At 41.9% G+C, this 24,660-nt stretch overlaps 1 protein-coding gene across 1 annotated transcript in view; it reads left to right on the top strand.

The window, feature by feature from the left end:
* LOC102196608 (A disintegrin and metalloproteinase with thrombospondin motifs 20) overlaps positions 1-24,660 on the top strand; it is a 76,134-nt gene that overhangs the window by 5,184 nt on the left and 46,290 nt on the right. Inside the window, exons 3-11 of the mRNA XM_005728161.1 lie at positions 792-960; positions 10,176-10,429; positions 12,792-12,875; positions 13,420-13,544; positions 13,655-13,695; positions 14,031-14,136; positions 17,219-17,365; positions 21,240-21,381; positions 22,543-22,647. Coding sequence (XP_005728218.1) covers positions 792-960; positions 10,176-10,429; positions 12,792-12,875; positions 13,420-13,544; positions 13,655-13,695; positions 14,031-14,136; positions 17,219-17,365; positions 21,240-21,381; positions 22,543-22,647 — 1,173 coding nt within the window. The remainder of the gene's footprint in view (positions 1-791; positions 961-10,175; positions 10,430-12,791; positions 12,876-13,419; positions 13,545-13,654; positions 13,696-14,030; positions 14,137-17,218; positions 17,366-21,239; positions 21,382-22,542; positions 22,648-24,660) is intronic.

The raw sequence follows: 24,660 nt of genomic DNA, 5'->3' as shown, positions 1-24,660 counted from the left end.
GTGTAAACCTGCAGGGGATCTAATCCCTCACTTTTTGAAAAGTAGGGAGGAAAAGTGCAGTTCCAGTTTGTACTTGTTTTCCACGTCCGAGTTGTATCTTTTCCATTGTCAAATGTCCATCACTCGGGGATGTTTATGGCGTAATGCTGCCTTAAAGATAACATTCCAGCCTCCAATATCCTGTTTAAGTGTGCGCATGAAATTACCATGCAAACACCAGTGCGCCTCATGGCTGAGTGAGCTAAGAAGCTTTGTGAGGGACCGAGCTGCCAAATCAATATTAGCATTCCTCTGTCAGCAGCTTGGTCCGCGTATGATGATGTCACTCTTCCCAGTGTCAGGGTTTTCGGGGAAAAACGCATTTTGACACTTACAGCTTACCTAATAACCTGTGCAGAAATGTGTGAAACGGTTTACTGAATTGCAACAGCGCCCTGATAAATGTATCATGCAAAAGACTTAAAATGTTTCAAAACTCGCCTTCATTGTCACGGAATGAGATTCTCAGGGCTTAAACTTCAACAATAACTGACATGAAAGCAGTTACGGATATTCTGTTGCCTTTTCAATCAGCATGTTCTTTCCATACACACCTGTCAAAAGAGCTTATTTAAAAGCATGGAAATAATGTGAACCCTGGTGCCAGAGGCTAGGACCGAGTGACTGCAAAGAGACCACAACCTGTGTAAATGAAACTGTGAAATAAACAGACACGCGTACAGTAGAATATGCACACATGCACATGCATGCTTTGTACCAGTGACATCTCCTGGCTTTTCCCCCCCTTATAGATTGGAACTTTTACGACACAACATGGCGAATTCTTCTTGGAACCCCTTTTAAACGCTGCTGGGGAGGAATACGATGAAGAACACGACAAACCTCATCTCGTCTATCGACATGAGAGGAAAAGAAACATCTCCAAATCTGACAACAATGCAGATCCCTGTGCTGCCTCAGGTAATAGACTGCCTAAGTATTCTACCTGTAACCACAGTCTGTCTGACTTTCACCCACAAACACTTACCTCCTTATCTCCTGTATTTTCTTTCTGAACCGTGGCAATAAACACTGCCCTAAAATGTAAATTATACTCAGTCACGATCTTTGGCTTGCAGATTTCAGCCTTGATTAGTGGCTGTTACTTGTGCACTGCGTGGTGGTTTCATGCCTCCTCTGCTGGAACATTGAGTCCCAGGTTTGTAGCAGGAGCTCAGAGGGTAGGTGCGATAACTTTTTAGTTTGCAGCTGAAAAGAACTGGGGGGGGGGGGGTTTCCACTTGGGAGGCTGCTGGAAAGTTCCCCCAAATTCATTTGAATTTTTATGGTTGAGGCCCTGCGGGTGGTGGAGAGGCCCTCAAGAGAAAAGCAGGGTGACTGAGTGAAGTTCACCTCGATGGAAGACCTTAAAGTTGTCCTCCAAGGGGGGCCTTTGTTGAGTGACGCGATAAATCTTTTATATGCCGACTGCTTGATTTGTTTGTTGTCTGAACGCAGCCATTGTCGCCCAGTGGTGGCCTTTGTGTGTGGCGGTGGGTTAAAAAAACTTGGATAGGCCAACGCTGCTTCAATATGCTCAACCCTTTCACTCGCTCAATCTGTGTGAGGCAAACAGAGACCCAGCATTCGCTGAAAGCTTTGTGTATATATATCTATTAACCCCCTGACTTTTAATGTTTTAAGAACATCCATTTCCACCATTCAGTTTAAGTGTGTAAACCAGTTTAATGTCTAGTTAACATGAAATGAGAAGCATCCTGAAATAGCTTCTCATGACCTTTACTGTGAAATGAAATCCTTTTGTTCAGTGTACAGCAGGAGGTAGCTGGGATGTAGGTGTTTAAAGTGTTAGAGACACCTGCGGGGCCTCATCAAAGGATAGCAAGTAAACAATGAACAAGGGATTAAAAGAAGCAGTGGGCCTGGGTTAGGACTGTGAGGTGTCCCCAGACTGTGCCATTATCAGAAAGGGCAATCTCCACATGTTGTGAAAAATTGGTTCTTTGAAGGCTTCACTGAGCACAGACTAATAAGGCTTGTCCTGTCTTTTTATGACACACAGCGCAGTGCAGGTTACATATAAACGCTAACTTGACGCGTGTCGTCCTGCTTCCGGAACACTTGCAGTTTTTTCTCCTGGTCTTTGGGCATTTTCCTCCTGGCTTTGCAGTATGTCTGCACATTGATGTCTCAGAAGGAAAATTGTCCACTTAATTTTCTTCATTAGACTAAACTGACTTCTAAAATAAATGTCAACACACTCAGGCTGTCAGCTTGTCATTGTGTTTGAAAAACTGGAAAGCTTTATTAATGGATTAGAGGAGCGCATAAGCATCACACAAGACCACATTTTAAGCAAGAAGCACATAGATTACCCAGCACATAGATTACCCACCCAAAACCTGTGATGTTAGCAAGAGAGCCGATTCCAATCTCCTTTTTTTTGACTGGCTCTAAAAGGACTCTCTGTCAAGGTCAACGCGATCTTATGACTCTGTTTTTCTCTTTGTCGCTTTCTCTTCCATATTCGTGTTTTTGTGTGGAGAGAACGTTTGAGCCACACAGAGAAGTGCTGATGGCCTTCCAAGCAGCCACTCTGATTTGTAAAAAAAAAGTTTTTGCAAGACATACGGTGATTTTATTCCTTATCCATCCCCCTTTTTTTTGCTGTTTCCTGAAGCAAAACATATTTTTGAAAACGATAAAGATGAAACAAACTGCGCTTTATCAAACACACCTTCAGGAAACAGCATGTGTATCAGCAGAATGGTAAGATAAGAGCTTCCTTTAGAAATGCTGGCTCAGAATACCTCCCTCGTGCACTGCGCAGTGCGCCAGAACAACGGAGACTTCTGTATCTGCTGTCTTAAGACAAGTAAGAGTTTCCAAGATCTCTGAAAGAAAAAAATGCTGAAAGGAGAGGAAAGCGATGTTTCCACATAGAAACATTTCACAAAGATGACGCTCTGTTTTGAGCTTTGAGCTTGTCATCTCCGACACGTACAAATAGTTGACTTATTCATACTTGTGCTGTCACTGCTTGTGAGATGTCAGATGTAGAAGTGGACTGATAAGACTGAAGTGTTACCTTGATGGAAAATTCTATTTTAACTGTCAGGACACGGCTGTCTTCAGCTGCTTTTCTTCACGACATGTGTTCATGGTCTGTTGATAAAGCGAGAGGCTGTTATTGTAATGCTGTGTTGAATGGATGGAAGTTTATATGACATTTTTAAATGTAAATTCATCCTACTGAACCACTGATGCCAGTGTCTTTGATGGACATTGCTTGCAGCTGTATCAGTTTCCTTTCTCTGTCAGCCAACCTGGGTGGTTTTCCTTCTGTTTAGAATACCTTTACTGGAGTAGATAGCTGTTGAGTGGGTGATTAATGTTTTAAAGTCACAGAGTGCCTTGTTGTGCCTCACTCTGAATTTTGAAAGCATAGAGGCAATAAAGCTTAACAGGCTCAAACCACAACACGGCTCCGACCCCTAATGACACATTCTACAGGGTATCAGTCTGTCGGCTTGCATGTGAATCCCCGTGTCATCCTTTGATAGAGATAAGCGCAGAAATGAGGGCGGCTGCAGGTAGGGGTAGATTCTTCTGTCGCTCTGCTCCCTTTGCTTTTTAAAAATCCATGTGAAGACAAGCAAAAGGCAAAGGGAAGCGGGAATTGCAAAGAATCTCTTTCACCAAGCCACTGGCTGCAAGTCCAGAACTGTGGGGTGTCGTATTTTGTCTGAATTAGAAACAGTGAAAAGACTAAAAGACAGCTTGACACCAAACTGAAATCCAACTACCCAAAGTCCTGTTCCAGCGTCAGCTCTCAAGCAGCTTGCCTGATTTCTTGATGGGTAACCGAGGCCAGCTTGGAGACCGAATTGCCTGGCGTTGATGCGGCAATACTTGGCACAGATGGCATCTGTGCCCCCTGACCCTTAACACAATCATCGTATACGATTCCCCTCTCGGTGCCCACTGTGTATACATGGTAGCTCAAATGCTAGCATCAGGTTTTTGGTCAATGGGTTCATTTACATGGAAAAATGTCCTCCCCGCCTGCGGTTTGAACTAGCCGACTTGAATCGGTGCCTGCCCTCCCTTTGCGCTTTCATGTATGTGAATGGAGGCACTTGTTGATTGTGACCTCACTTCCCTCTTTGTTTGGAGTCACTCACTGGATGAGTTGATGTGACCTTGAACTTTTCCCTCCTAGAGGTGCGTGGATTCTGGGCTTGGCGGCTTGTTTGCCGGGCCTCACTTGGAACTATGTATGCATTAAACCCTTTGTTTTCCTCTGAAGCACGGCTCTTGACAGGGGTCAGGAAATGTGGTCAGCTAGGGTGTGATGGGCGAACAGCAATTACTCTGTCATCTTCACCATCTTTCTTTAGATTGTGTGGAACTTCTGGGTGTCACATGACTCCAAAGGGCTTAGGCTTATTCTGTGGCCTTATGGCCCTTGCACTGACTCAACCTCCTGCATTCCAGGAAGTACCTATTGTGGCAAAGAATAAAAACAGAGTTTGTTTTGGGGCTTTTGTGTCCGTGTGTAAATGTGGTTTGCTTGTGAATGTGTGTTTGTGAAAGTGCATGTCATCTCCTTGGCCTGTCAGTGGATGAAGTGTCCCACTGAGTGCTGAGAATTGCTGAGCAAGAGCGGAGAGGAATGGGGAAACGAACTTCTTTCTTTGTGAGTTTGAGCAATTCTGGCTTGCACTGCATGTGCCTGTCTGTCTTGCTTCAGAGCTTGGCAGTGGCCCTTGCCTTTTCTCAAGCTCCCACTGCCTGCTTTTCTTCTTTTACACCTGCTTCTATAAAGTAGCTTTCTTACTCACTGCATTGCTGTTGGCCCTCATTTGAAAAAGACTCATTTCTCTTGTCTTTTTGAATGCCAGTTGAATATTTTTGTCTTTTGAATCACTGTGATCTGAACGCTAGCCTTAAAATGTGTCAGATGAGTCTAAAAAAATCAGATTTTTCATGCATTGATTGCGAGTTTGAGCCACCACATGTGCTATTTGTGTGTAATGAGTGAGTTTTCCCTTCAGGTAGGATGCTCTGTTGAGTTACTGCCTCAAATTTCATAACACTCTATGACAGATAATGCAAGCAGCTAATAATTTGGTCCATTGCACTCGCTGAGTTTAGGATAACAGATACTCCGGACAGGGCTGAGTAGGGCTGGGTACACACACAGTCTGTAACTTTAATAGCTGCCATGTGCCTACCCTGAGGCCACAGCCCTATTGAACCCAGTGTGTTGGGTGTGTTGCTCAGATTCCAACTTGAGCTATTTTCTGCCACTGAATACTGTCTGGGCATTCTTAACAGACTTGAGCTTATTCAAACAACTTGAGTGACAGTGATTAACTGCATGGTGGCATGGATGCTGGAAGAGCAACAGTTTCCCACTAAGGGTAAACCCAAGAGATGACCGGAAATCATTAGTGACTTGGCCAGGGTCTCGGGCTGTTTACTATCATAGAGGCCAGACATCCTTCAAAAACACAGAGCTACATTTTTAATGTAAAGATGATTTATAGTTCAGTATCTAAAGTAGGGGTTTCTTTTAAAATATGGTAGACGTGATTAAGTCATCCATACTGATTGTCTTGGAGTAAAATCAACATCTCGATATTTAAATGGTTCCTTGAACAGATCTGTAGTCATTGCTGAGTCACAAATGGTCGTCTTCGAGGAAAAGAAAAATGAGGCCTTGTATATGTGCTTATCAGATAGGATTTTAACATTACGTATAAACGTGTGATTGCATAAATTGCAGTGTTGAGGTTGATGCTCTTTAGTGATGCATTTAACAAAACCTGAAGATCCTGTTTAATTTGCTGCTTTGCATTTTATTAGCGTCCTGTGTGTGCAAATCTCCGATTGGGCTGGTTTTGTATACCTGTGAACATACATGTGTAAAACCATGATTAGTATGGCCTTCACTCAAGCAAGACGTTAGCAGTATTTATCCCTGCAAAAAAAGACGTTAAAATATGCTGCCCCTTTTTGTCATTAGAATAATCTATAGAAGGACAGGAAACTGTCCAGAATAGTTCCTGTCGGGGAGTTTCAAAGGATCGAGAACATAGTGCTCATTGTTAATGTCTTTGCTCTTGAAGTGGCACTAGTTCTGTGTTATTGTATATACAACATCGTGTATCATGTATATGTTGTATTCACTCGCTTGTTTTGTATGTCAGTACAAGCAGAAACTATTTAGTTCTGTTTAGAATGACTAAATCTTTGCCTCTGTCTTGACCAGATCACTTTTGAAAAAGGTTTTTTTTAATCTCAATGGAACTTTTATTTGGATAAATAAAAAATAATATTATTAGAGACTTTTCATCAAATCTTTGATACATTTTGAAGAGCTTTAGAAAATGATGTATTTGCTCTTTATCGGCACTTCCTTGTAAAACGCCAACATCTGTCCTATAAACTATTGACTGGGCCTTCCAGATGTAACCAAATTACTCTAAGATTTGAAGACATGTGTATTCAACAAAGAGGAAGGGTTGCTTCTTGCGTATCCCAATCCAAACATTTTCAATTGAATTCAAATGGTATCCATAATGATTTAATCTTTAGTATATTTGGATGAACCTCTTTAAACTAGACATCTTGGTTTGGCTAAGATAACACTCCAGGCTACTACCCGTCACAGTTCTGATTCACAAGTAGTGTTTCGTCATTTGAGGAGGTCTGCAGCCGACCACTATGCTGTCGTTATCTCTCAACTGAAAATATCAACCGAGTGGACTGCAAGTGTACAAAGACCATACTTCCAGTGATGTCGACAGCCACGCCACTTCACTTTTAAAAGCCTTCTTCAGCAGAAGCAATTAGCTGCCTTACTTCTCCACTGTCTAGCCGCAGAATTACACTTAATTGTGCCCCTGTCTGCGGTGGTTTCAAAGTTTTTCCCCTCTTAACTTGTATTCCAATAACCACGCTGTCTGATTGTTTTAAGTAGCAGGCACTACCTGTACTGATTGGAAAGTGTACTTTAAATGTGTCCTTGAACCAACACAGCTGATTTAAATGGCTAAATTAGCTCCTGCAGTTCTCCAGAGGCCTGGTAATGAACTAATCATGTGATTCAGGTGTGTTGACCCAAGGTGAGCTCTAAAACCTGCAGGACACCGGCCCTCAGGGCCTGGAATTGCCCACCCCTGGTTTAATGTGTAGCCTAAGATGACAACTCTCAGAAGGCCAGCAAAACACTGTAAAACAATGGTTATTAGTTCAACTACGTATTTGTTGGTTCTTGGCATTTGTCATGAAAGAGCAGCTCTATGTTAAAATCCCATTGAGATCCTTTTGGACAGGCTGGCATACATAGATGGACTCAGACTAAAAGTCTATGTAACAGTAAAATATTTCCACACTTTAATGTTTATGGATTAATGTAAATAAATGCTTAACTGTTAACATATGTGGCAGTTCAAACCCAATCAAAATGTCTAGATATGTTTAAAAGAGTTCAGTCATTGTGTGTATGGGATATTTTGTCTGCAATTATTCATGGCATTGAGTGAATACACAAACAGGGTAATGTTCATTGTTTTGATTGTGTTTTGGCACAGTGATATAAAGATTTACACATCCCGAGTCAATTAGGTGTTGGTACATAGAAGTGAGTGTGTTCTGTTGGTACAATTTAGCTGTGTGTACATTGGAATCGACTAGATTATAAGTTGGAAATGCCTACACTCATGCCATGCAGGGCCCCTTTTTAATAATGCTCCCGATCATGAGAAACCTCTGAAGTTCGAGTTTATATTCCAAGTTTGAAAAGAAATAATATCTATCAGGTTCTTTTTGTTGATAGTAAATTCCAACATGCAGAGCACAGAGATATAAAGACCTTCTGTGGCTGATTTTTCCAGTGCCCAGTGAGTGATGTAATGCCTCTGTGCATACAGTGGGTCAGTCACCCCTGTCTTCTCATGGTGTAAGTAGCAGCTCACTACCTAGCGAGAGGGGGATTTCAACCTAAGGCGATTTGGGAAGGTTGTGTGTGGCTAATCTGCACTGATTCAAAGGCTATTATAGCAGAAGGCAATATTTTCACCTCCTCCTCTTTTTTTTCCATCACACACTTGCTTACTCTGAGTCTTAACACCAATTTCTGAGGATGGAGAGATACTCCTCTGTGCTTTGATAATCCCTTTGATGTCGGACTGTCTGCAGCGATGAGTCTGTTTAAGGGGTTTAGTGCGGTGGGTTTTGGCCTTTGAGACTTTTCTTTCCCTGGAAAATACAAAGCTCCGTGCTGGCCCAGCTGCCCGGGCTGCGTGCAAAGGCACAGACCGGCTTGGCGCTGGCTTGGATGCTGGTTCTGGCATGGGGTTGGGCCTCACGGCGGCAAGAGCTGTGGGCCATTGTGCCAGGGAGTCACGCTTCGCCTCGTGTGCCCACTGGGGGCATCGCTTGAATACTCACGGAGCACTGAATGAGTTTTCCTTTCTCTTTTTTTCCCTAATCTAACAGTTACACACAATCTGTCTCTGTGTGACTGTCTGGAAAGATTGAGTTTACAAAACACAATGGAAGTCTTCACTGTAATCGGGTTATCCAAAGTTGAGGAGGATGACGGATTCCAAACTATGCTTGGATCGTAAGCACTAGTGGTCTTACTTAAAGTAATTACATAGTCGGTGTAATTTTTTTAGCAACTTTTGCTACATTGTGTCCCTTTTGCGGCTTGGTTTAATGGAGGCAAAATAAAAATACTACACCTATATGTACAAACATTTATTAAAAATTACAGCAATTTGAGTTTTGACAAAATAGGAAATTGACAGTGAAATCTTTCATTGTCAATTATTAGCTATTTCATCAGTGGCTCCTGATATTTTTCTCTGCTACTTCCTCTGGTCTTCTTTTTCTTCTTTCAGCTGGTCCTTTTAGAGGTGGCCACAGCAGATCATTTATTTCCATCTCACCCAATCCCACTTCTTCTGTCACACCAACCCTCTGCATGTCCTCCTGCACTACATTCATGAATCTTCTCTTTGATCGTTCTCTTCCGCCCGCCTAGCATACGTTAAATCAATCTTTCCTCAGCAGGGCGACAGGTGAAACTGCTTTAAGCAAGCTTTCTTACACTATATCACGGATGTGTGCCAAAGCAACAGTGGAAATCAGAAGAGCACAATGATCGACCTGCACGCTTTGGTCCTGGACTTCTCACAAAATGCAGTGTAAAGTTATACAGTGCTGATTGACTGCTTAAGCATTTTGATGTTCATAGTTGATACGTGCAGTTTATCTGGCCCTCCATTGGTCGTCATTTTCAGTCAGGAGAATCTGGGGACATTGCAGAAAACAAACTCAACCCTTTTTTGTGATTTGGATTATTCCTGTGGTGTGACTGGGAAACCTCTTGCTGTTTTTTCCACTCTGTTTTTATTCAGAACTCCAGGGTTCTTATTAATGTGCAATCAACGCTACTTCATTTTTAAGTACAGCAAGTTTTTCTTGCCTTGCCTCTAATAATATAGGCAATCGGTCTGTGTCTCTGCCTCTGTGTTCCTCTTTTAACTTCACTCTGTCATGATGATGGAATCTACCGTTTGTAGCCAGCACAACACGTGCGCTTCAGCTGAGAGAAGTGAGCCATTTGAGTGTGCACTGTGTATGGCTGTCATTCTGGGTCTGAGGCTGCTGTTGGAGGCGGCGTATGAATGGAACTGTTTGAGTGTTAATGTGTTCCTTTCACCACGATTGTAACAATTTACCAAAATAATACAATGACTGGGGTATCCAGATCGGAATATAGGATTTTTACGCCTCTGCATGCCGTAAACTGAGCCTAGTCTGTGTGACTCAGTAAAGTGCTGTTAAGGGATTTCTTAGTTTGTGTGGCTTTGTTTGAGACAGGAGAATCCAGATTGCCTGAGATGAAACACAGGCTCAAAGTTCACCAGTGACTCTGTGTCTCTGGGTTCAACTGCTTTCCTGAACACTTGAATGAGACGGTTTATGGCAGGTGTCTGCAACAGAAGCCTAGTTATGTGATTGGAACTAAGCTGCGCCAGAACATGCACTGAACTGTAGATGTAGCTTGCTCTCTTATGAAACACCTTTATGACGTTAAGTAGTCCATTAAAAAAAAGGCTAATTACCACATTAAAATTATTTTCTTTCTTAAACAGAGAACTTGAAGAAGCCAGCCTCTTCAGAGATGAGAGGGACCATGAGAGAGGAGCTAGAATCTCTCAGAGCCACAGTAGAGCACCAACGCGTGCTCGAGAACAACTTCACCGGCCCACACCCGAGATCGCCACGCAGGCGCAAGCGTTTCCTGTCCTATCCTCGCTACGTTGAGCTGATGGTGACAGCAGATGCCAAAATGGTGCGTCACCATGGACGCAACCTCGAGCACTACATTCTAACAATCATGTCAGTAGTAAGTAAAATAATGTTTCTCATTTTTTTCAGTGTTTAAATGTGTTTTTGCTCAGTATTGTTTGCTGGCTTTGCCTTCCTGTTGGGATTACATGCTACTAAAAGGTCTTTAACATATGATGGGGTTAGTTACTCAACACCTTGTATGTGAGGAGAAGGGTTTTCAAATCAGCTGTTAAACCAATTTAACCAAACATCAATAACTGAACGATTTAGAGGTTCATTTAAAATACTGAAAAGTAGCAAAAACTTAGTGAAAGAACATGACAAACGTCTCAGTGTTAGCCATGCTGTTGTTCACAGCAGATTTCACAAGTCATTGAATTGTTTAAACTTGAGACTTGTAGACTTATAGAATAGTCAGTTAAACTTGAATCAAATGTAGGTTGCTCGGTTGCTAGAGACGAGCTAAATGCATATTTGTTTCCAAGCAATGTTTAACTCTATGTGGCCATGTTCTTTGGCTGTATGCTCAGCGTGTTGTTTCCCCATGTGTAAATAAGCGTCTCAAACTAGATCAAACTTAGGCTTGATGGAATACACTTACAAACATTAACCTTTCCACTAGATGGATCTAATTTAATAGATGCCAAATCTGCAGCAGAGCTGTATTGAATTTAATGTGGTTTTGTGGACATTTACATTGAAAACATGCATCGTCTTTTTTTAATTGTGAAAGATCTCTAGAAAATGACCAAAACTTTACAGCAAAAAATAAACAACTTCAGATAAGAAACTTCTTATGATGATCGTCTCCATCATGAGGGTCAGATTTTAACATTAAATCAATGACACTCGTGCTATTGAACCTTTTTTAAAATGATAAACTCTGCTGAAATGAATGCAACAGAAATAAAGAGCAATCTGACATTTTGGTCACAGTAGTATTCAGAAGCTTTTTCAGTGAATATGACAACACTTTAAAAAATTTTAGTTCTGATATATACACCACGTACTCTGTGATATATTTCTTTCCACTATTAAAGCAATTGCCCAGTGGAAACTGCAGTCAAGTCCAGGGCTGTGTTTTTCTAGTCTTAGATTTTACTGTTTGGCATTTTTGGTCATTGATGTAACCTCAGCATGCTTCTGCATATGCCAAACAAACCCTGTTAGCCTGTCCAGCACCTTGACCACTTTATAAGTCCTACTTTTGACTGTGAAAGAAGGCTGGTAATTAAGCCAGTGACACTGTGATGGACTGGGTAGTAAAACGTCTCAACTCAGGACGGGTTATTAATTCAACTGAGTCTAGTATCTGCTGTCTCTCTACACCATTACAGGCAAAATGTTTGAAACACTCATTTACTTGCAGAGGAGTAATGATTGTCAGTGGAGTGTCCTTAAAGGTTGCTGGAGTATAGTGAGTGTTGCATAGGCCAGTTTCGACATCAAATCATGTTTATGTCTGCAGACCAGGGGGCAGCCATACACAAATGCATGCTTTTTTTCCCCCCTGTCCTCTTTCAAATGGTTACATTTGCTCTACTTTTGCCACAATTTATCCAAACTTACCATATTATTTTCTATTGGTCATGCCGATAAACTGTATAGATATGACCCCTGATGTCTTACTGTCTTACTTTTTTTTTAAGAAGGTAGCTTTTAACCATGTAAAAAATGTTGCACATGTAGCAAAATATAAATTCTAAGAAGTCCTAAAAAAACCTTTACTGTTTAATATTTGCTCCTGAATGCATTTTGCAGTAATTTATGGTGTCGTCCCCCCTCGCTTCTGGCTGTTAAACTGATCGCATGAGAGCATAAACTGGAGGTGAGAGTCTAATGAGCGGGGTCATGTGTCACCGTTGGATGACGTGCATACAAAGACAGTCTCGTTTTATTACTCAACCCGGGCAAGCCTGGGCTACGTTTGCTTCCCTCTATGTTACGATGAGGTAGCTGTTTATAGTAACTAATAAGTTCCTGTCATGAGGCCGTACCCTGTTTCGGGGCACCGCTGGCTGACCGTGACACGGGTGCACGAGAAACGCAAGAGTAGCAGAGGGGAAAAGAGTTGGAATATTTTGCTGTCCCCACAGAGGGGCTGCTTCACATTTGTAGCCAGGTCCAGTTTCTTTTTTTTCTTTTTCCTTTTCTATGGTCTTCTGGGTGGGGGGGTTGTAATTGGTTTAAATACTCTGTTGATTAAACTTACCCTCGAGGAGGCACTTTGTGCTTTCTTTTGACTTTGGTGAGCTGCTGCTATTTTGATTAAACCAAAATAGAGCTTAGCTAAAAGAGCCTTGACTGTGTGTTCCCATTCCAAGTACTTTAACTAATACATGACTCTAGCTCTGCTCTGACTCAGGTTAGTGGAAGTTTGCATTTTTTTTTGTCTGTGTGTTTTGTCTTTGTTACAGGTAGCAGCAGTGTACAGGGACCCCAGCATAGGAAACCTCATCAGCATCAAGATTGTCAAGCTTGTCATCATCCACAATGAACAGGTGAGTACGGGGTCTTGAATGCTACGTGTACGCAGGTCATCTGCGCGTGGCTGACGTCATTGCAGGTGTCTTTGGCTTGGCTTTTTTTTCTCTGTGGGGCCTCTTTGAAAGGACACTGTCTTTCTTGTCGGGCTTATGTGGAATACAAATCATAATGTATTAAGGCTGCTAGCCACCTGCAAATGAAATGCTCTGTTATCAGTTTTTGAATAAGTAGGCATTTGCCTAGGGATTTTCTTTGTTTAGTTTGGTCACGGTGAGATTTTCCTCACTACCTCTGTTATTGAAAGGACCACAGGAAAGAACATAAGGCCGTTGTAGGTTGCAAGATGTCACTGAAAAATTACCAATGTATGTCCTTGTTTTCCAAAAATCCAGCACCTAAATCTTTAGTCCAAACATTATAATCATAATGAACACAAACATAAGACTCACACATTAAAGAACCTGATGTTCTAATATGTCTTTACCACCATTATTAAAAAGGTTACTATGTAAGCCCAGTTTGTTGGTCGTAACCCCACTGCTGTTTCACCCAAAACAGGAAGGTCCCACTGTGAGCTTCAACGCTGCCACCACTCTGCACAACTTCTGTGTCTGGCAGCAGAGCCACAACGTCCAGGACGACAGCCATCCTTCTCACCACGACACTGCGCTCCTCATAACCAGGTATCTGCCTTTCCCACCCCACCCCTCACCTCCTTTTCGAAAGCAAGTCGCTCGAGCACGCTGCCCTTTTCAGAAGGGATTTACAGGATGGTGTTTTTTCTTTTTCACAGGGAAGACATCTGCCGCGCTAAAGACAAATGTGACACATTAGGTAATATTTTGGCTTTTCATGCAAAAATATCTGCACGTTAAGTTCTTTTACAGTGAACTTTCCACTCCACTGACCACAGCTCATGAACTGTGCTGTAATGAGTTTATGGCAAGCTGTCAGCTAATAATATTATCGTGACAGAACAGAGTGGTAGACCTGGGAGGAGGGAGACTGTGGCAGTGCTAATCTCTCTTAGGAAACAGAAGTTTTGATGCCTTTAATCTTCTCAAACGCTCAAGCAACTATTTTTCCCCCAGACACACTTGGCTTGTAGATGTTTATGCGGATCTGTGTGTTTTCCTGTGTGTGCGTATTGGTGTGTGTTGACCCTGTAGGGCTTGCTGAGCTGGGGACCATGTGCGACCCGTACCGGAGCTGCTCCATTAGTGAGGAAAATGGAATTAGTGCCTCCTTCACCATCGCTCATGAGCTGGGCCATGTGTAAGTTGCAGTTCTAAACCTGTTGCCCCACCACCACCCCCATAACTCACACACACACACACACACATAGGACGTATGTCACCACTCAAAGCCAAGCTCGACTACAAAAGCCCTCTTATCAAGAGACACAGAGTGCAGCAGACACAGGTGCAAAACATAATAAAGAAAAAAAACCTTGACTTTTAATAACATGCCAGCCTACAATGCCTTACTATAGAGCTCAGGACGTCAACCCTCCATGTGTCTGAGCTTTACCTCGATAGCTATAAGCTCAAAGACACAACTTTATGTGAATGCCAGAAAAAACCCTCAAAAATCCTAATAATAATTGGACCTGGCATTGATCAACAACAACAAAGATTTTCTTGGAAATGGTACAAGGAGCAAGTACAAAGCTAAATATTGTATTTAGTACTTGGAAAGCCTTCCAGCCCCCCCCCCCGACTCCTCAGCGCCAAAGACAGGTAAAACAAACTGGAGATGTCACATCGCCATCATGTGCGGCTCGCCTTCGAGCGGGTAATAGCGGGGTTATCACAACATGCCTTTGCGCCAGAGAGTGTTTTCACAACAAGCAAATACTGCCACATGTGTGGAGTGAAGAAAGACTCGTACGCATAATCTGTCTTCAAATGACCGAGTCAAAACACATGACTTTATCTCTCGTATGAAGCGATGTTTATTCCAAACATCCATTTGTGGCGAAATTATGATAAATAAGTCATTACCTTCTCATTCTTACAAACGCTCCAGGTGATTTAAAACAGAGAGCTTACTTTTGGATAAAGACAAGGCCTCTGTCTTTGTTTTTTTTTTCTCTTCTGCTTCTCTCCATCTGGGTAGTAAAAAGGCGCACTGTCAGTGTGAGCCTGTGAGGTAATAGTTAAGAATGAGAGATATTTTTTTCTAGTTCCTCTGCCACGGTCACACATTTTTCCAGTGGAGAGACTGGACCAGAGGAGCAGCAGATGGACCAAGCTTACACCCTCCCCTTTTTACTTTGAGTCTCATGTGGATCTGTTTATGCTAAAGTTCAAGCAGCTGGAAGCCCACTTGGCTCTGTCTCTTGGCATGGCGGATCACTGTGTTTGCAGGCGTGAGCTCTCATGAGTGTTTGGCGCTCTGAGAAAGCCAGTGTCAGGTAATGGGACCCACTCAAGAGCACTGCAGATTAATCAGAGACTTAGACTAATGGCTGGGAGGCCTTTCTCAGATAACTGCGAGAATGTGCGATCACTACTAGGCAGCACAGGGATTTTTAGATGGCGTGGCGTCACTTGATAGCTCCTCAAAGGTGACATGTATGAGGACTTAAAACATTTGTCTGTCTTCAGATGTCCCAGATCAAAAATAAATCTTCCTGACATTTTGCAAAAAAAGTATATCAAGTGTGTAAAGTGCACACAAAAAACAAAACAAATCAGAAAGCCAATGGGATAAAATCTCTGGGATTGTTAAAGATGGTTTCTTCTCGTGGACAAGTACATTCAGAGCAGCTAAGATGTGTAGTTCACAGACAGTGAGCTCTGCCTATCTTGAAGTGCTTTTCAAAGGATTTTAATCAAAGAAATACTTTTTTCAGTGCTGAAGATCCATCAAATAGGGTGGCAGAGTGGCGCGGGGACAGTGATGTGCACAGAGTGATGCAGTTATTTTGTTAAGAGCTTGAAGTGAGTGGTTTCGGATGCATGTAAATCACTGAAATTGGTTCCTCCATTGATCTAGCCACAAAACTGCCTGATTTATAACCTCATTACACTAAAAGGCTCTCATCTCAGGATTTTAAGGTTGTATTCTCATTTGTATCCTTCTGATCTGACTTATTTGACGCAACATATCCAGTTTTATGTTTTCTCTCCTTTTTTTTGTGAAACTCAATTCTATTTACTTTTTTTTTTTACATCATAAGTGACAAAAAATCTTTTGCATAGTACCAGTTGATTCCGTTTTGATGTTGTGAGTATTATCCAACGGCTTGGTTTGTGTGCAGAGCTTATTACTGTGCCAGAGGCTTAATTATTTCCTGGGTGTTTGCCCTCGGGCCCTCCGTCTCCCGTAGGGTGGGCTTCATGCCAGCCATGCTAGATCTTGTTTGTGTGGTGGTATGGATTGACCCTCAGCTCCAGCCCAGAGCACAGCACTGCCCCACATCCTGGCGTAAACATCTCAAGACATCATACAGCTGCATGGGATCCTGTGTGTATAAATACATGTGTACTCATGCGTGCATGTATTTATGGGTAATGCGCCAAACCGCAGTACAAAACAGGACATCTATGCTGGGCTGCACTGTTCTGGACATGATCAAGAAAACCTGCTCTATGAGACTGCCAGCTACAGACAGCCTGGATGAATTCATTAGTTTGCAGCTTCCATGCCTCATTACGTACAGTTATTCTTTTGCAAAGACTCCCGTCTCACTGCTTGATCGCTAAAGACAAATGCTCAAACAATTAGCTGGTTAACTGATTTTTGGACTTGCAGAAAATACAGGAAATAGTATTATCTCAGCAAATGTTTGTGACAATGTTATTGCAGCTTTATTGGTAAGATTGTGTACACATCAGTCTTGTTCTCCTGTCTGTGAGAGCAACTGATGTGTGAGGTGCTATTACCCCCAGCTTTTTCTAAGCATTAAGCCCTTTGAGAATGTGAGATGGTGAGCTTTGACCTCTAAGCTGGAGGTAGATCTCACTAGCATGTTGTTCTCGATGTTGAAGCCAATAGATAATGATAGATGGGGTGTGACATTTTTTTTAAGACAATGTTGCACCACCTACTGGCCAGTTGGAGTTTTCTTGAAACTCTTGAAAGGATTTTACTCTCTAAATATTTAGCAAATAATACAAATAAGGATGTGCATGTATTTGGAAGTGGAAAACAAACAGACCAGTAGAGGAGAAGTGCAAAGTGTGAGGAATAACTCAAAGATATTACCGGATCTGTGGGCTGGTTGTGAACCCCTGCTACAAATGACTGAGAGTTGATCTTAGACATTTATCCTTTTTACTATGACATATCTAATAATCGGATGATAACCCTCACAATCTCTAAATTCCCCCCTTTTTTTGTTCTGCACCAGGTTCAACATGCCTCATGATGACAACCCCAAGTGCCGGGAGGCAGGGATAAAGCACCAGTATCACGTCATGGCTCCTACACTTAACTACGATACCAACCCTTGGTCGTGGTCCAAGTGCAGTCGCAAGTACATCACCGACTTTCTTGAGTAGGTATCTGCAGCTCTCCTATCTGGTTCTAAATTGCTTCGTAATCAAAACATGTGACTCATTATGAGCTCTTCTCACGGGAGAGAAAGTGATGGTTTTTCCAGCTTTTACATGTAACTGCTTCCAGTCTCCCACAGAACTCTGCAGATAGGTCAGTGTAATGTAAACTGTGTGGAGTTGTTATTGCCTTGTGTTGAAAGAGTATTTCCTGTTTGAATTTGGGGGTCTTCCTCAGCTGACCTGAGCGATGGATCTCCTGAAGTCCTTCATCTGTCTCCCTGCTCAGACAGAGCTATTTTGTAAAGAAGCTGGCCAAACAGTAATCTAGTCACTAATCCCATTTCATCACCACAACCTTGTGCATGGGGAGGTGGCTGATTCAGCTACTCCAAACCCGCACCCACGGACGCTCATCCTGACTTCGATTCAAAATGGGAAATGTCAGTTATAATTACATCTTCCCTGAACATGACCCTTTAATCTTTGCCTCCTTTCCTCTGTTAATTGTAGAGGCCTTCACAAAGGACAGCCTTGTTAACCAGATGCGTCTCGAGAATTAGGCGATGGCCTCATATGGAGTTTTAAGGCCATGCTCTTTGCATAGTTTCCAGCTAGCCCGGACCTCAGCATCCAGTGGTTGGAACTTGCAGCCAAAGTTGAAAAGAATGTCCATCTGTCTCTTTATTGTTTGGATAAAGTTGTGTTGCTCTTCTGTTTGTATCTAATTACTACACAAAAAAACAGGAAGAGCATGACGTGTACGTCAGTCCCATTCATTTGTTAGTCACTTTGGATTTAACACACAGTGCAGGTATCGAGAACGAAGCACTGGCTTCGGTGTGGGAGCCGCGGTGGTGGGAAAGGCTCTTGAGAGTGCAGTCCAAGTGCTTTTGAAGTTTTTTGCAAGCCAACAATGAGGAGCATTGATTGAAAGTAGCACTTCTGCAGCACCACTCCTGCTGAGTGGACCGACCTGGTCAAGTATATCAGTGTTTTGACTGCCCATTCTTCCCGTAGAGTAAATTCAACCTGTAACAGTTTACAAAACGAAAGGCCGTGCCACCTCTCAAACATCCCTTTTCAAACAGCAACGGATTCCCCAATGCGGTCCCTCTTGTCTGAATATTGTTGTAATAATGTGCACTCAAGTCCCGTACCTGAAAGCTGATGAAAACTGTACTGTTGTAGTGCAGTGTCATTGTGTCCCATCTGCTGCACAAAGACACTATTCATTCCTACTCTGGCACTGTGCAATTTGATTTAACCCACAACATCCAAATATAAAATTTAAATGCAACTCTTTGACTATTCCTACGCTCTAGTTCTTGTTCATTTTGGGGAAACCCTATCGATTTCCTATGTACATCTCAAATTTTGCCAAAGCAGCAACAACTCTTATAAAGTGTAATGTGAAATTATTATAAATAATCCATCAGCATCTCTTTTCTTGACGAAAACTAGGAGCTACTACATCTACTTTGTGTTTATTCATATATAACTGTAATTCAGTTCAATTCAATTTTTTATATAGCACTTTTATGTTAAAGTAAAGACATTATACAGCAAAAACCTCAACAATCAGATGACCCCTTTTGAGCAAGCACTTGGTGACAGTGGGAAGGAAAAACTCCCTTTTAACAGGAAGAAACCTCAGGCGGGACCAGGCTCACGGAGGGACAGCCATCTGGTTGTGGATGAGGAAGTTGAAGACAATCTTCATACAGTTGAAGACAGAATTATCAGCCTCCCTCCATGAGAGTAGTCACATATTCTTTCTTTATGATTCCTTCCACTTTGAGATGCACTTAAACATCCCTACAACACAATACCACCACTACTGTGTTTCACGCCAAAACATAAACACTGTCTCTTTAGTCAAACAAGCAGTTTAGTCTCATTTGACCCAAGGACCCACTTCTAGTATCTTTCTCCAGGTTGTTCCTGGTATATTTAGGTCTGACTTGAAGTTGTTTCTTCTGCAGTGAAGAGAAGTTTTTCTTGGTCTGTGAACTCACAGTCCATTCCTGCACAAAGTTCTAGCGATTAACTTCCTTGAGACCACTATCCCTGACTTGACTAAATCGTTAACTAGCATTTTGGCAGTTGTTCTGGGGGTTTTAGACACATCTCTGCCAGGCTTGTTCTTTACTGTGTGACTCTTTGAATTTCTTGATGCTACTTCTCACTATAGATCTTGACACAACGCTGTCATAAATTTGTAAATCCATCTCCTGCTTCGTGAGCATCATCTAAACGGATCTCTGTTGTTTTTGGCATGATTCTTTCTGAAGTGACAGCTTAAAACCTTACTGAAGTTTTTAACACTTAATTGGAAGAGAACCTTAAGTTTTACGTTTTAAGCACTACAAAGTAAAAGCACATCTTTGCACAGCAGTAAAAAAAAAGGACAACAATAATTCATCTTGTCAGAGGCAAAACGCTGACATGACAGACTTACTACTGTTTGATCGAACACTGCACATGTCGTTTAGCTCTTTGTAGAAGCCTCCAATCTGTCATGAGCTGACCTCTTGACATCTTGCCTTTATGGTGTACGTGAAAACTGTTATTGTTTAGTCTCATGTGACAAGAACACAATAACCGAGTCACCTTGTAAATAAACACACTTCCAAGTCTGCCAAAGGCTTCCAGGTGTGACAGCTCTTGTTTCCAGATGGGAATTGGCTCACCGTCTTGAATCCACACAGCTGATTTTTTGTCCCCCCTCCCCAGAACATAGATGTTTCATTTAAAATATGACCACAATGACCCCTTCTGCCTCGGTCTGTCTCGGTCTTAATAATAATTCCATTAAGTTCCAGTGCACCGATTAGACAGATGACCAACTGCTGAAAGACACTGTAATATGGGACTGTCCGAATGATTCCTCGACAGGCTGCTATGTGGTTTGCATTCAGTGTCTTCCACTGCTGTTGTTTTCTTCTAGTGCAATCATCCCCTCCTCTTGCCACAAGCCAGCATTTGCAACAATTTCTTACATTATGGCTGGAAATGAAAGGGTAAAGAAACAAAGTAATGGTAACGGAGGATAATCCTGTGTAATTATTGGCCTGTCACATCAGCTGGTGCTTTGTTGAGCAGGTGTTTTAGCGGCTCGATCCAGGATGAAATTTGTCAGAGCAGTGCAGACATGTTGTCTAATTACACATCTAGACCTGTCTCATCTGAAAGTTTCCTTTTCCCAAAGTAAACAAAGAGAGAGAAGATCCTTTGTGGCTCGCCTTGCTCTGCTAACATGTTTCATTTGTGCCCATTCACGGCCGTAAATGCGGATGATTTCATACGCAGACTGCTGGTGGATAGACGCAGTAAGTCCAGCTGTGCTTTTGTTGTCTCTTTTATTGTGTCATGGCTCAGGGTGTGGCTCATATACGGCACAATCTGTCATTATACTGCAGCGCTGGGGCTGGTGCAGATTTATTTAACTTAATCATGGTGCTTTAGCATTCTAAATGTTCTTGTTTGCCTTCAGCAGAGGAAAATACATCTAATACAAATGTGATCAGTAAGCAGATCCCTTTTTTTGTCTCCATCAAAATACTGTTTTATTCAGTCTGTGGCGCCTAACTCCAGTTTCACAGTGACAGCGTTTGCTATTAGGCTTTTAAGGGGGAAGCGGTATCAGTCTCTCTCCTCTGTAACGTTACAGACCACCCACAAGGAAAACACATCTGTGGATGATCACAGACAGTGACACAGAGATGTTTACCTTGCTTTTATGAAAGAGATGAAGTGTGCTGATACATTTTAGGGTTGGAATTACTACATTGTTATGAAGAATTCTGTACTGTGAAAGTCTGCCTGTTGAATGTGTACATGATTTGTTTTGAATTTATTTATTTAATTTTTTAGCACCGGCTATGGGGAGTGCCTCCTTGATGAGCCTGTGGGCAGAACATATGACATGCCCACTCTCCTCCCTGGTCAGCTCTACAATGCCAACAGACAGTGTGAACTGATGTTTGGTCCCGGTTCCCAAATTTGTCCTTACTTGGTACGTTGTCTTGCTATCAAAATAGATTAAAAAGCCACGGTAAAAAATGAAAGTGAAACATTTCTTTACCTGAAACATTTGAGGGGACAAAAATAAGGCCAAGGATCCAAAACTGACCCACCGAAGGCTCCAATCTGACCCACTGGACACCTGGGCCAAAACATGTGAAGCAGGGCTTAATTTTTGGACTATTAACTGAATTTATTTGAATTTCTAGCTTTTGTTACTGAAACTCCGACATGGCCATTCTTATTACTCAAACCTAAGTAAGACGTAAAAACTTCCTGTTTTCTCACTATTATAGTTTTGTAGTAGTATAGTTAAAAAAAGAGGAAAAAGGTAAACAAGGACTTTTCTGTGAATGAACAAAACTTTGTTACAGTGTTTTAAGGAGCTACCACATATTTTTTCTGTAATTTTACACACTTATTTCTTATGATTCTTTCTTACTGTCATATATCTTCCATTTACTACAACAGCATTTATTTATCATGTAGAAAAACTGTTAAAATTGCACATCTCCGTTCTTATATTAAGATATCTGAGGCATTCATTGAGTACTTAACCCCTTAAAGCCTGAACCATGAAGTAATCAGGCGAAAACTGTAGTGTTAATTGAACCTCCTGACAAAAGAAAACAAGGAAACTAAATATCACTTTGCATAATTGAGTTTTCATTCATATCATTTTTGCTACATTCTTCATTTTAGTGTGATTTAATTGCTCATAGTAGCATACTGCTACTGTCTCATAGTATATATCAGGTATTTCAGGAGAAAATGAATCACACTGTTGATGTAGAGATCTTAAAAACTCATGTATCAAATATGATAGATTTGCCATTATGGGGTCAAACTTCTTTACACTGACCAAACGGGGAATCAGAAAAAGTCGACTACCAGCTGCTTGGATTGAAATGTTTGTAGAATTCCGTTAATATACTGGGACTACAACCACATGCTTTATCCCTCTTATGTAAGACCAAAATGGCTGGAGCAATTATTTCTTGTGTTATTCAGTGTTGTTGAAAAAAATATTTTGGCATAAGAGGGGTTTTGTACATGCATTAACACCTTGCAGGATATTCACATCACAGAAAAGCTCTTTTCCTGTTAATTCCCAAATGCTTTACTGCTTGCGTTTGTTTCTTTTCCCCCACAGAAACAGTGCAAGAGGCTGTGGTGTACGAGTGCGGAGGGGGACCACAAAGGGTGCCGTACACAGCACATGCCACTCGCTGATGGCACTGACTGTGGACATGGAATGGTAAGTCTCAGTCTCTCCATGTATAGATTATGGGAAATCATCTACACCAAAAATGCTAACAATTTTCAGGAACACACTTACAGGGTGTCCCAGCTGATATTCAAGAATTGCCCATTTGAGAATGTAGGTGTAGATAATGCCGCCGCTGAACCTGTAGTGTAGGTTAAAGGTACCGCACAAAAAAACAGTCGTTGAGCACTGAGCTCCATAGGATTTTTTCCACCTTCTTGCACAGCGGAAGGAAAACACATGTCTCTCATCTAGTAAATGGACATGAATAATTATTGTGATGCAGTAAAGGCTAACAATGTGATATTTCTGTCAGTGCATTTAAATTAATGACACAAGCCAAACCTCTAATGGAGTTCTGTTTTGAATCATGATGCCTTTCCCTGCTAGTTCATTTCCTCTGCCAAGAAAAAGGAATAATTTATCATATATTACTATGCTGTCGCCACATTGATTGTAGAAACCTGCTCGAGTGGGTTCAGGTGATGGTCCTTGTTAGAAACTTGAAGCTGTACTCTAAGTGTTTTACGGAGACCCAACCCCCCCATTAGCCTTAGTGTTCCCCTCGCTCTGGGATGCTATGCTAATTAGGCCTGAGACGGGTCAGTTACTTAAGATATGTGGAGAAAGGGGTGAAAAAGAAGAAACAAAAATGTAAAGAAAAGAGGGAGAGAGAGAGCCCTGATAGGGAAAGGTAAATACATGGGCCCTTTGAAAAAGGATGCCGACCGCCGTTCACAGTTGAGTCACCTTGTTGTGAACCCACGACCCCAAAACCTCTTTAAAAGGCGGGTGATTGGGTCAGTGGTCAGACCGTAACAGAGCCAGTCTGAGGCCAGCCAGCGCTCTCACAAAAGACCTCACATCAGTGATTCTGCTGGGCAGGAGGTGGGGAGGAGAGGGCTGAGGAAAGCAAGGAGGAGGTGAAGGAGGCTGTTATGGTGGGCTGGTGTTTAGCATTCAAAACATGCTGGAGAGGAGGAAAGAGAGGGAGCGAGAGAAGGAGGGCTCTCTTTTTCTCCTTAACCTTATGCCCTCCAGCAGTCTTGTAGTGTGGACCCATGTAAATCTCGTATCTCTTGTATCCTTTCATCTTGCTCTATCTCCCTCCTCACCATGTTAGGTTCTGGATCAGCCCAGTCTAGCGAAGAAAGGTTAACAGGGGATGGCTAACATCTTAATCCAACTACAACAACCAGACTAAACAGTAATGGTCCTGGGATTGTAGCTCCCATACTGCTCTCGACCTGAATGTGGGAGAAACACATAGAGTTCAATCGCACACAGGTTTGCTTTATTAAGATTCAACCCCTTAATCCCACTGGAGCTGATTTAGCTAGATTACCACTGATGCCTGATCTTTAGTGGAGACTAGTCTATATCAGAATTAATTTAAGGTTTAAAGAGACTAGCATACAATCTTATATCAAGTCAGGTTTCTATTCTTAACAGTTATGCATAACAGCATTTTACAAGAAACTACTTCACAGTGAAATATACTGTATGCATATCATATATAGTTTTAACCAGATTTAGCTGCAGTTTAATCTAACCTTCCACAACTAATTTCTATTTCAAATTCAAAATTTCTTTGATTACTCTGTCCACTTGCCACTTTATTAATCACTATGTAGGCATATACTGCCTTGAGCTAAATGTTTAAGATACCACCTTGCCTACATTGTCATAGGTAATAAATCTAGACGCATGCTCTTTCAGGCCACTTTTGTAGGTATGAAGTACTGGAAACCACTGGAAACTATTTGATTGATGTTGACATGACAGCATCACACACATAAAGCAAATCTCCTGTTCCTTTACATCCCAGTGGTGCTCTATTGGGCCGAGATCAGGTGACTGTGGAGACTATTTGAGTACAGTGAACTCAGTGATATACTGGGTACATTGTGGTCATAAAGGGACGATTATGGTCAGCAACAAATAACCCAGGTTTTTCCAATCATCTATTGTTCCATTTTGATGAAACTGTGCAAAGTTCAGTTT

Source organism: Pundamilia nyererei, unplaced genomic scaffold (assembly GCF_000239375.1).
Source record: "Pundamilia nyererei isolate P.nyererei 1_Seehausen unplaced genomic scaffold, PunNye1.0 scaffold00027, whole genome shotgun sequence".
NCBI classification, from domain to species: Eukaryota; Metazoa; Chordata; class Actinopteri; order Cichliformes; family Cichlidae; genus Pundamilia; species Pundamilia nyererei.
The sequence above is the reverse complement of the archived record's forward strand: the minus strand, read 5'-3'. Positions and strand labels throughout refer to the sequence as shown.